Source organism: Volvox carteri, assembly GCF_000143455.1.
Source record: "Volvox carteri f. nagariensis unplaced genomic scaffold VOLCAscaffold_23, whole genome shotgun sequence".
Lineage (NCBI taxonomy): Eukaryota > Viridiplantae > Chlorophyta > Chlorophyceae > Chlamydomonadales > Volvocaceae > Volvox > Volvox carteri.
In genome coordinates, this window is record NW_003307566.1 from 774,850 (window position 1) to 786,240 (window position 11,391).

At 58.8% G+C, this 11,391-nt stretch overlaps 2 protein-coding genes across 2 annotated transcripts in view; both read right to left on the reverse strand.

Moving 5' to 3' along the window:
• Positions 1–6,665, reverse strand: part of VOLCADRAFT_91900 (uncharacterized protein) — a gene marked incomplete at both ends in the record, with an annotated part of 7,213 nt that extends 548 nt beyond the window's left edge. The window contains 7 exons of the mRNA XM_002951380.1: positions 116–384; positions 904–1,566; positions 2,201–2,308; positions 2,954–3,490; positions 4,707–5,309; positions 6,025–6,196; positions 6,637–6,665. Of these exons, the coding sequence (XP_002951426.1) occupies positions 116–384; positions 904–1,566; positions 2,201–2,308; positions 2,954–3,490; positions 4,707–5,309; positions 6,025–6,196; positions 6,637–6,665 (2,381 nt within the window). The remainder of the gene's footprint in view (positions 1–115; positions 385–903; positions 1,567–2,200; positions 2,309–2,953; positions 3,491–4,706; positions 5,310–6,024; positions 6,197–6,636) is intronic.
• Positions 6,666–7,549: 884 nt separating this feature from the next.
• On the reverse strand, positions 7,550–9,752 carry VOLCADRAFT_85428 (uncharacterized protein). The gene is made up of 6 exons (XM_002951381.1): positions 9,678–9,752; positions 9,402–9,451; positions 8,775–8,844; positions 8,123–8,209; positions 7,768–7,826; positions 7,550–7,660 (listed from the first exon to the last, which is right to left on the reverse strand). The coding sequence occupies exons 1-6, from the start codon at positions 9,678–9,680 to the stop codon at positions 7,621–7,623; spliced, it is 309 nt and encodes a 102-aa protein (XP_002951427.1). The 5' UTR covers positions 9,681–9,752; the 3' UTR covers positions 7,550–7,620.
• Between the last annotated feature and the right edge of the window lie 1,639 nt (positions 9,753–11,391).

Genomic DNA, 11,391 nt, shown 5'->3' on the forward strand with positions numbered 1-11,391 from the left:
AACAAACATACGTACATGCATACACATTCATTCCACGTACGCGTGATTCCACGCTCCTTTACTGAAACACAAAACACACATACACGCACACGCACACACGCCTCCCCGACCTTACCGATGCAAACCCCCCACACTGAGCTCCATGTGCATGTTGTGCAACGTCTCCTTGTACGACGTGACGAGCAAACCCATCTGCGAGTGCGTGTCCTGCACTGTAGCCACCTCCGTCGACAGGAACTTGTCGCTGCCGGGAACCTGCCCGCCGCCGCCGCCACCGCCCCCCGGGCCCCCGCACGCCGCCGCCGCCAGCATCATGTCGCGCGCCACGCCTTCGCTGGCGCTCATGGACGGTCGACCGTGTTTCGCAAGGGCGCTCTTGCCGGCCTGGGGGTCAAAGGCAAGGATACGGCGGATGCCGACGGCGGCGGCGGTTATGGGGGCCGTATTGCCTGGGCTGAGGCTGCGAGCGCCGCCATTCGCTTGCGCCGAACCCGCGTTAGCGCTACTGAACGCAAAAGCGACGTCGCTGCTGCGCCTGCCGGCGCCGGTACCGGCGGCTCCGCCGCCGGTGACGGCTCCGCCGCCATCCGACGCGGCGCCCATATCCGCCATGAGGAACGGCGCCATGATACGTTGCAGGGAGGAAAGACGGGAGTTAGGGGCGGAAGGCGGCACCACTGCGCTGCCGCCAACGCCGGCGGCGATGGAGACTCTTGCCGTACCCGGGGGCAACGGCGTGGTGTCGCCGCCGTCGGGATTCATCGCCGCCGTCGACCCCGCCGATGCCGGCACTGACGCCGCCGCCGTTGCTGCCGCTGCAGCCGCCGCCATCGAACCCATGTCTAGACTGGCGCCGCCGCGCCCGGCTGCTGCTGCCGCTGCCACCTGCCCCATCGCCAGCACCGCGCCCGGCGTCCCCAGCACCGCCGCCCCCGACGGCGACGGCACGGTCGGCCGCGGCGTCCGGCCCGGCATAGGTGCGCTGTCGGCCCCCCCTTGCGGTAGGCTCGATGTCGTGACCGTCTGCATAAGCGACCATTCCACCGCCAACTCCCCAGCCAACAGCTTCCTATACACCAGCGGAGACAACACATGACATGCTAGCGAGTGTATCTCGACGAGGATGAGCTCCAGTAGCGCCGCCGGCAACGGCTCCGTAGAGCTAAGGTACAAGCCAATGTACGTCCGAGGTTCCGCCACCGTTGGCCAGTCCGCCGCCGCCGGCGCCGCCGTCAGCATTCGATGTGCCGACATTGACGCGGCACCAGCGGAGGAGGACGGATTCTCCGGCGGCGTCGCGGGAGCGTCGCTGGAGCTGACGGCGGCGGCGGCGCCGCCGCCGCCGCCTGGCGGCGGCGGGCCGTTGCTGCGGTGGCTCAGCGCGCCGGCACGGCCCGACAAGGTTGACCCAGCGCGTGGATCGCTGCTGCTGGCGAGGTGCAGCACGCCGTCGGGAAGAGCTTCGTCTGCCGGGCGCAGGTGCGTCACTGAGAGGACCAAGGACTGGGGAGGCTGGCCCACGCCGCGGCCGAGCGCGTAGATGTCGCGGGAGGGGGTCTTGGCGTCCTGTAGGGAGCACACGCGCGCGAGAGAGGGTGGGGGTGTTGGCAGCAACGGCGAAGCAGGGAGGCGACGATGACGGCAAAGTCGCGTGCAAGAGGCCGTGTGCGGAGTAGCGGACAGTTCCGTAGCGGCGGACAGTTCTTGCATTTCTAAAAGCAGGCGTCTGAAAGCAGGCGCGCACGTCAGGCGGTGCTTGGGTGTAACCGCAACCCGCAACGATGGAATGCGGATGCGGACGGGATTGTGCGTTTATTCAACACGTGCGCAGCTATAACTTCTTACACGTGCACACGTCTGTGCAAAGGTACCGCGTCAGTTACTGAAGGCGGCACACCGCACACCGGCGTTTGGCGCAGGTGGACAACACCCGCGAACACACACACACACATACACACACACGCCCGTCCGCGGGAGAGAGCTCTTAGGCGGTCTTCCCGTTGGGGCTGGGCAGTAGCCCCTGGCCAGTGTCGTCAGGCCCGATCAGATACTTGTAACCTTCACACACATACATACATACACACAAGCACGGAGGCGGTCCTGGAGGATTAGTGGACTAATCAGATTAAGACCAGCACTACGACGAGCACAGCGCGGGGTGGTGGCTGAGTCAGGCGCGTACGTGTCCGGGGCCTCTCACCTGCATGTGGTCATGGCACTGGGTGATGACCGTACCACCGTACGACGAGGCAGCCAGCTCGTGAATTGTACGGATCAGTAGGGTATGGTACACCGAGAACGGCCGAGCCTGCCCACAGCGTAAAGAGGAAAGCAGCAGCACACGGCGCAAGGCACAGCGACTGTCAATATTCTTAGACCAGAAAATGGGGGTTATCCGTCTGTCTGTCTACCTATCTGCAGCCCTGCCTGTCTGTCTGTCTGCCTAGATGTAGATCTATCTATATATTTATCTCTCGATCTCTCTCTGGCTGTGTGCGCGTGTTGCATTGTGCACGTGTGGGGGATGGTTTGTTGGCGAAAAGGTACCCAACCCACACAAGACGGGGCCGCTGCCATCCCACACAATCCCCCCGCCGTCATCAGGCGGTTATAAGGTACCCCGATAACACGACGCTGTCAATGGTCGGTAGCGCACCCAAACCGATCACCGCCTACTGGGCGGCCTTAATAAGACGGCGCCCCCTACGACAGTCCTTCCCAGGGCTATGGCGCCTGGCACACGCCCCCCTCCACAGTTGCCTCCACACTCCTCTCCACACACACACACACACACACTCCCCTCCACACTCCCCTCCACACTCCCCTCCACACACACACACACACACACTCCCCTCCACACTCCACACACACATACACTCCCCTCCACACTCCCCTCCACACACACACACACACACACACACACACACACACACACTCCCCTCCACACACGCACCTTGTACCGTCGCCCCACGATCTGGTTCAACAACACCGACGCCGTCACATGCCCACTCGACGCTCCCCACATCGGATCGCCAGTCGTATCCACGCCGCTACGCATCGTCGTAAACGGACCCCGGCCGGTGGTCGTCGCGCCGGTGGTGGTGGTGGTCGCGCCGCCGGTGGCGGCACCGCCGCCAGTGGCAGTGGCGACGGTGGCGGTGCTGCCGCCGCCATCGCCACCGCCGCCTCCGGCGGCAGGCTGGCAACCCCCCGACGCCATTCGGTTCGCCAGCTCCCGTCGACTGCTGCCGTCGGGGCCGTGCGCGGGGGAGCTAAAGGCGGCTGAGGGCCGCCCGGTGATGTGGGGCACACGGCTCGCCTGGCCCGAGGGGTTGACATCGTAGGCTGCCCAGTTGTTGTTCTGGCTGCCGGAGCCGCTGGGCTGCTGCGCTCCAGTCATCTCTTCGAACATTATGGCGTTGGGCTGGAACTCGACAGCTAGCGCCACGTTGCAGCGCAGCGTGAGGCAGAAGCGTGCGTGCATGAGGGCCTGTCGCGTTACGTGAGCGGGGCACACCGCGTCACACCAAGGACGGTGAGATGCGTGAGGGGGTCCCTCCCGCCAGGATGCGGCGTAAGTGTGAGGAGAGAGGGCCGGAGAGGGACACGAAGGGACACGAACACAGGAAACGAGGGGTCGAGGAGCGGCCCAGAAAAAGGAGCAGAGAAGGAAGGAAAAGACGGAGGAGGAAGAAGCGCCTGCGCGAGCAGTTCGAAGCTGAAGGGCCCCCCCCCTGCCACACACCGCCTCTCTCTCTCCACACCACCTAGGGTCATTCCAGCACACAGCCAGCGTGTCCCGGCACCTCCATGAGCTTTTCGGGCACACATATTCCAAACAACGCCATACTCAGCTCCCCGGGTCCAACCCCGCGCGTGGGACCTATCCCGATGCACAGGCGCACGGCCCCCGTTCAAGTCCCCGTCCCCACCCATGCGTAACATGATCCCCGCCCGGCGCTTCGTCGACCACGCGCCTTACGGGGAGACACGTGCGCACGCAAACACGCGCACGCCTCCCCACAGATACAACACGCCGTCACAATAAACTACATACCACCAGCTCTCCCCCCCTCTCAAATCCGCCACCGCCTCCTCCTACCTACCTACCTACCTACCTACCACCACATCCTCTACAAGCTTGTCTTGGTCCAGATCGAGATATTGTCCCTAGCCACGGCCGCCACCCCTGACTGCCTTCTACCCAGCGACGTTAACCATCCGCGACCTGGGCCCCACGATGAAATGGCGACCAGATCCGCCCGACCCCGCACCAAAGTAAGCCCTGCATTGCATCCCTGGCTGTCCACTAGTACCCCCAAACCTTTCCCCCCATTTGTGTGTGTGTGTGTTACATGGTTGGGGTTGCGTGACCTCATAACTGTAAAACTACCCATACGAGCCGAAGGCCCAAGGGCAATATTTCAACGCCTAAAAGCCACGGAGAAAAGGAAACACCGCACTATCAGCCCAAGCTAGCGCCCAAAGGGGACAACTGAGTTGCGGTGAGCCCACATACGTTCCAACATCCTCGCCAGACGTACTGGTTCCCATTTGCAAGCAACGCAGAGCCCCATTCAAAACCCTCTTCCGAATCACCACGCCGCAAACCCACGCGTCAAGGCGCCAAACACGACACGCAGACACAGCTCCCCTTGCCTTGCCTTGCCGTCCCCCTTCCTTTCCTCCCCCTTTTCATCGCCCACCTGTAACCCCAGCGATATCCCCGCTACAAGCTGCTGTATTGACGCACAGGCGTGCATCGCCTGCACCATCTCCACCGCGTGACGCGCCAGGGCCATGTCCGCGCCCAGGCAGCACTGCGCTACGGCCATCGCCACCAGTTCCAGGGACAGCGGCGCGCGAAATAACGAGTCCAGGGGGGAGATCTGCGCGCCGGTGCCAGCGCCGCCGCCGTTGCTGCCCACCGCCGTCAGGTAAGCCGTAATGCCCATTGGGCTAATGGGTGCGCCGCCGCCGCCGTTGACGGAGCCGGAGACGGCCCCCTGCGACGGTACTTGTTGTTGCTGCTGCTGCACCGCCATCGCAGCCGCGTCCACCGGCAGCTGAGAGTTCGAGCCGAGGATCGTGAGTGCGCCGGCGAGAGTGGTGCCGTGGTACAGTGGCAGGGCGGCAAAGTGGGTGATGCCGGCAGTGTTGTGCAGGTGGGCCCAATCTAGGGGTAGCGACTCGCCCCCTCCTCCGCCGGTACCGGCGAGGGCTGCGGCAGAGACCGCCGCAGCGCTCGTGGTTGAGGGGAGGGCGTTTGTGAGCGGCCGAAGAAGCGGCACGCAGCGAACCACGGCGGCCTGAGGAGGACATAGGGATAGAACACCGGCCGAAAATTTATTGGAGGATCTCTTTCCCATCAAACAAAAACTCCTGGCGTGTGCAGCCCCATGAGTTATTCCGGGAAATCAATGCACGACGCTGGAATAGAACCTCCCCCTATATGTAGCCCCGACAGTTCGCTGCACGCAACGGGGTTGCCTGATCTGGCTCTTTGGCACATCCCACTATATCTACCATCTATCACGACCGGTGAGGGCCCTCACCGGGCGCCCCTCACCCGAATTTCCCCAACAGATGCGTCTGGCTCCCATCAGTGGAGGGCCATGCATAGGCGGCCCAGAAGACTCCGCTCTTCCCTTACAATCCAAAACTTTTCCGGTCCCTTTCTGTAGTAGCCGGTAAACTGTACGGCACCGTGAACAACTGCAAATACGCGCTAAGCGCGTCCACCAGCATCTCGAGAGGCCTTTTCAGCGACCAGCTACTATACGTTCCCACCGCCTATGTTTTGTCATGCGCCGCCAAGGAGCAAGCTCTGACCCAAGGGAGGTAGTCCCCCTGTCCCTCCCCCTTCCGGCACGTTTCCTAATTTGGATGTCTTGTTCAAGATGTGGCTTCTTTCGGAAGTTACCCAAGCGACAGTTTCCTTCCTGTTTTGTCTCCCTGTAATTCCCTACTTTTAAACATAACTCCCTTCCCTTCCCCTCCCCTCGGAAGTGCAGCCTAACGCACCGAGGAGGCATACAGGTGCTGCAGGGAATGCTGTTCTGGATTGTCCAGCGACTGCGCAGTTTCGCCGGGCTCCGTAATGGCGATGCAGCTTCCGGGCGGCAGCACCAAGTGCTGGGGTCCGCGGCGGGCCAGCACTACCAGACAGTCATGCGTTTGCGACAGCATCGACAGGCTGCAGAGGTATGGAGGAGTTGCGCCATGGGAACGGGATGTTTTAGGGCGAAAAGGTGTAAGGGGGGTGTTGGGAGGCTGGGGGCCCTGTGCTAGGGGTCAACAGCGGCAGCGGAGTGAGTGGCCTTGGGTGAGGTTGCGAATGAGGGAAGAGGGAGGCAAGGGGCGGCCAGGGGCATGTGGGTTGGCCTGTGCGGGTGGAAAAGGTGAGGGGGCCGGGTTATTCTATGTGAGGTAAAGGCAAGTTGGTAGCAGTTCGCTGTACACGTGGCGCGTGGGCATCCCACGCATCTGCCCTGCGATGAGAATGGATGCCGGGGGCGGATGGATAGCTATGTTCCCCGATGCGGCGCGAGTCTCTGTATCCCCATTTCCCGCCCCACAGGTGCGTGAGCAGGAATTTCTTCAGTCGCCCCCCAGCACGCCCAGCAGGAAGCCCACCTGACGGCAGTTGCTCCAGTGCATTCCATAGTGTATTTTAGTGCCATGTCTACCCGGCTAATCCACGTTCCTTGCAGAGCGGCAAGCTGCCGTTGAAGTTGGAGCACCTTCAAACCAAGCAAAAGCCCAGAGGAAGAAAAGAAAGACTGTCAGGAGAATTGGAGCTGTTGAAAGGTAATGTGTGTCACAGCCCAGCGGTCAGGAAATATAGGATGAACCATGCCCTACAGACAAGTATGCCAAAAGCGACGGCAAGGAGCTGTACCATGCAGGCGCTCTCTGATAAATAATCCATACGCAACTGTAGGGACGATGCATCCTGGTTGGCCAACCAGTGTAATGCAGTGTGAAGCGCGATTCCACGCCTTGACAATGGCATATGCAGGTTTCCAGCATGGAGCGATACTTACAACAGGTGGAACTTGTGCTTGAGCTTGTAGCAGAGCTGGGGTTTGCACTTTGGAAGCGGAGTGTTGTAATAACCGAGCTGGCTGACTCGCTGCGGCCGACTCCACCGGGTATGCCGCAGCAGCCTTTGGCACAGGGACAGGCGTCGCATTTTCCTGCTCGCGACGATCGCTGCCCTGGCCCCTAAAGCACAAGAAGCAAGATGCCATACCAAATTTATCGCCTATTTCATACTCAGCGATATCTTAGAAGCTTAATGTTATATGTTGTATGCATTCTTTTATCCAGTCACACAAGGTATACGCTCCAAACGTTAGAAGCTCAGAGTTGTGATATGCTCCAGCTGCTGAAAACAACATTCGATAAGGCCTATCTACCGAGGGGTGTCTTGTTTCGCTTTGGTTTGGAAATCTAGAGCTCAGAGCTTGACATCGTACTCTATACGACGCGCAGGAAAAAACCGTGAAATTCCCCATGTGAAGATTAAGGTCAGCATTCAAGGGATCACCATGGATTACATTAGGTTACAAAATCTGATTCATTTATGGCAGCTTGGTGAAGGACGTCCTTCCCTCGTCAGTTGGGACCAACAACCACGGCATATGGCTTGACCTGCCTGCATGGTGGAAGCAGCGACAAGGACGCTGTTGAGACATTAGGACTCACCCTCCTCTCATAATTCCTATATCCTTACTGCCCATAAACAGCAGTACAGTTACGCACCAGGAGGGTACAAGCCCATTCTGCACGTAGGGGTCCGCCTGCACAAACTGCTCTATCTCCTGCACAACGGGGCAAAGCAAACAAGCCAGCAGGCGCAACGAACATTTAACGAAGCTCCTCGCGAACAGCTAAGCAGCAGCAATAGCAACAGCAATCGCGCGTGCCTCACCATTGCTTCTGGCGCCGCTACTGACAACAGCAAGTCGTAGTAGCGGATCATTAGGTCCACGTGCCGCCGGTCAAGATACCGCCCCGGGCAAGACCCTCCCCACCCAAATTGACCCATCCTACTTCACAACCAAAACTTCCAACCAACGCAGTTGTACTGCTGCGTACTCCCTCTGCGGTGTCGCACCTCCCGGGTCACGTCCTTGAACACGAAGAGAGCACCTTCCGGCGTCTCCCCGAAGGCACCAGCCAAGACCATCTTCCCAGCTTCGGCCTGCGATTGCAGCGCCCGCCCGCCCGCCGGGAGCGTGCGCGGGCGACGTAATAAGACATCCACTCAAACCCAAGAGCAGAAGCGCTGCAATGCTTCACATGTGCGCCTCAACAAACTGCCGCGCCTCTCCTCTCTCTCTATCTCTCAGGCCTGACCCCACACCCACATTGAAAGCGGATACCCAAATGCGCGTGACGAGAACACATGCATACACGCGCTCACGCACACACACACACATACACGCACAAAGCGGAAAGCAACGCTGCAAGCATAATGTACACATGTTCCAGACCATACACACCACGCGGTAGATGTTCCAGGCAAGGACCGCGTGTGGGGCTGGGACTGGCATGTGCAACGTAGGAAACCTAAAGACGGCCATCCCTTGGGCGTCCAAAAAATATGCTTATCGCGCCTAATCTGCCTTCATGGCCTAAACAGGACATATAGCCCAGTGTCTCTCCCAGCTCCGCAGCTCGTGCGGAGCAAGCAGAGGAGAAGCGCAGTGCTTGCACGTAGCAAACGTTCACCTCCCCCGGATGGCTGATGATGGCGCTCCACTTGCCTGCTTTTTCGCACCGTCAATGTGAGCAGACCGGAATGGCGCCCGCTTCTCTAGGATATCCGGGACGTACCTGTAAAACGTGTGGGGGAAAAGGTACGACAAAACACAACGAAGATCTACACGCCACGCGAGGAGCCGTTAGGTAGCCCATTCTCACTGTTGCAGCCTCACAGATAGCCAAGCATGGCACTCTGGACTAAATGCAAAGGTGCTCACACTTCAGAGATACAACTTCATGGTTCTTTTGTCCGGCTGTGGAGTACAAAAGAAAGCACACACAACGTAACATCAGCTCTCCGTAACGGCGTCCGCTAAAGGGCAGGATTATGCAGCGGAAAATTGGCTGATGGCGGGGCGCCCTATCCAAACGCCCCAAGCATGGGGGAGGGAGTCAGGCTAGAATGGGCATCTGGGTTTGTGTTTTATTGATCCAGAGTGCGTGCAATTCCGTGGACTGCCGTGCTGGAGAGGTAGCCACGTTGGAGTCTTTGTTTGTTCCATGCTGGTCTGAAGGTCCATGCATCCCTTGGCTTGCCCTTTCAGCCCCGTCCTTGTGTCCCCAGCAGCTCGTCACGAAGGCATTCGATCATCTCCAAGGTGGAGGAAGTAAGGGCCGCAAGAACTCACTTGTACTCGAGTAGGAAGTATTTAGGAGGGGGTGGTGCAGCCGCAGACGCCTGTGCCCAAGGCGTGGACCAGGGCAATTGTTGCGATCATGCCAGAATGTTTGCTTGGATATTTGAAATTGCATAGAAAGACGGCACATAAGTTCAATGGGGTCGGCAGTTCCGTTCATAACGAAATGCATATACATTACGAGGGAACCTCTGATTTACCATCCACCGTTGCAAAATGATGATAGGGAACTTAAAGCCATCAGCATGTGTGGCTGCTTTAATTTACCATGCAGCGAAGCGACGGGTTGCGCGAACGACGGAACGACGCAGCAAGGCAGCGCGCGGATTGGGATAGAATTGACATACTAACGATCAACGTGACAACGGCAATTGCATGCAAAAACTGGGGTGCAGGGAGGAGAGGCCTTCGGGCCCGTTCTGTGGATGAACGTACAATGTTCCGGAGCGGACGTTGCTTGCCTTGCACCCAGGCACCCTCATCTTGGAACACGATTGCTTCCTGGGCAAATCAGTTGGAATATTAGTCACATTACAGTTTTTATGACTATTAGGGGAGCTACCAAACGTTCTGTTACTGTAAGTGCACTTAATTGCAAAGCTCGTATGCCTGTTTTTCAATTTTTTTCACGCCCGCCTTGTATAATTGCGTTAGTTTATGCTAAACCCCGCTTGCGGGGCTTGACGCGACGTCAAACGGCGACAGTGAACGGCACGTGCACCCAATCGCGTTGAGGGCAACATGGAACGCCCAGTTCGTAATCGCTTGTCTTTCAGCAGCGTCTCATGCTGCATCCTTCCCCTGGTCTGCGTGGGAGCGCTGCTGCAAAGCGTCTTGTTAGCGTTCGTGGGTTTCATCAAAGGAATTCTTGTTCTCGTGCCTGTGGCGTTGCTGACCATACCTTCATGGTTATTAGCAACGATTCTGAACTGGCCGGTAAGCTGAGCATTCCCGTACGATAATTGCAAGGAGTTGTTAGCCATCGGACGCAGCTGCTCCCTGTCTTACCCATTGGTCAACCCGAATTATGTTTCCTCGCCCTTTCCCCGATGTACTGTTCAAAAACAGAGGGCTTTGATGGCGACTTACTTAACTCTGGCGACAACCCAGGTATTCTTGGCATCGCCGCCGGACGAACTGAGGCCGGCCGCCGTCGTCGTACAAGGGTTAGGGCTCCCCTTTCAATTTCGTTGTACCCCATACCTCTCTTACCTCCATCCCCGGCCCCTAAACGCGTTAACCTTCCTACTATCAAGTATCCAACCGCCCTTCTTGGCAACCCCCTAGCCCATTCCATTGGGTTTCGCATTTCCCTCCTCCCCCTCATCTCCCCCGCTTCCCTTCTCTCCTTCCCTCACCCTCCCTGGCCCTCCCCGTCGACAACGCGCCCAACCCGCTCTAACCCACATCTCCCACATCTCCCACAAAACCCAACACCCCAAACACACCGCGACGGCACATAACCCGTCTTCCCCGCTCCCGCCACCTGACCCTTGCCCTGCTTTCTTCCCCCCTCCCCCGCCAGGGCGCAGCTCTCTATCCCTGGATCTATACCTTAAACACCCTCCCGCCCTTCTCCCACCTCCCGCCTTCCTCCCTCCCTGGACTTCCCACCTTCCCGCACACGTACCCTACAAGCCGGCCAGCCTACATCCCCCCTACTCCATTCGCGTTACTTTTCTTTTCTCTCCTCACCCTCATGTATATAGTGATATATGTAATGCTATATGCCATTATATATCATGATATATCATGATATATAACATGATATGTGTGATGTAGTACTTTGTATATATAATCCCCCCCCGCACACACGTAGAAATAAATATTCAAACCTGTACTCAATCCTACGTACTCATACACGCCGTCCCACCTCCGGGGGCCACCATCCCGCGCTTCCCCCCATCACAGCCGCTCCCCGCCAACACTTCCTCCATTCTCCCCTTCCTTCTCTTCTCCCCCTCACCTCCCCCTCTCCCCC

Coding starts and splice junctions, on each gene's coding strand:
- VOLCADRAFT_85428 (XM_002951381.1), bottom strand. Junction 8,210..8,774: donor TTGACGGTGCGAAAAAGCAG/GCAAGTGGAGCG, acceptor CTGCAATCGCAG/GCCGAAGCTGGGAAGATGGT. Junction 7,827..8,122: donor TCAAGGACGTGACCCGGGAG/GTGCGACACCGC, acceptor CCCGTTGTGCAG/GAGATAGAGCAGTTTGTGCA.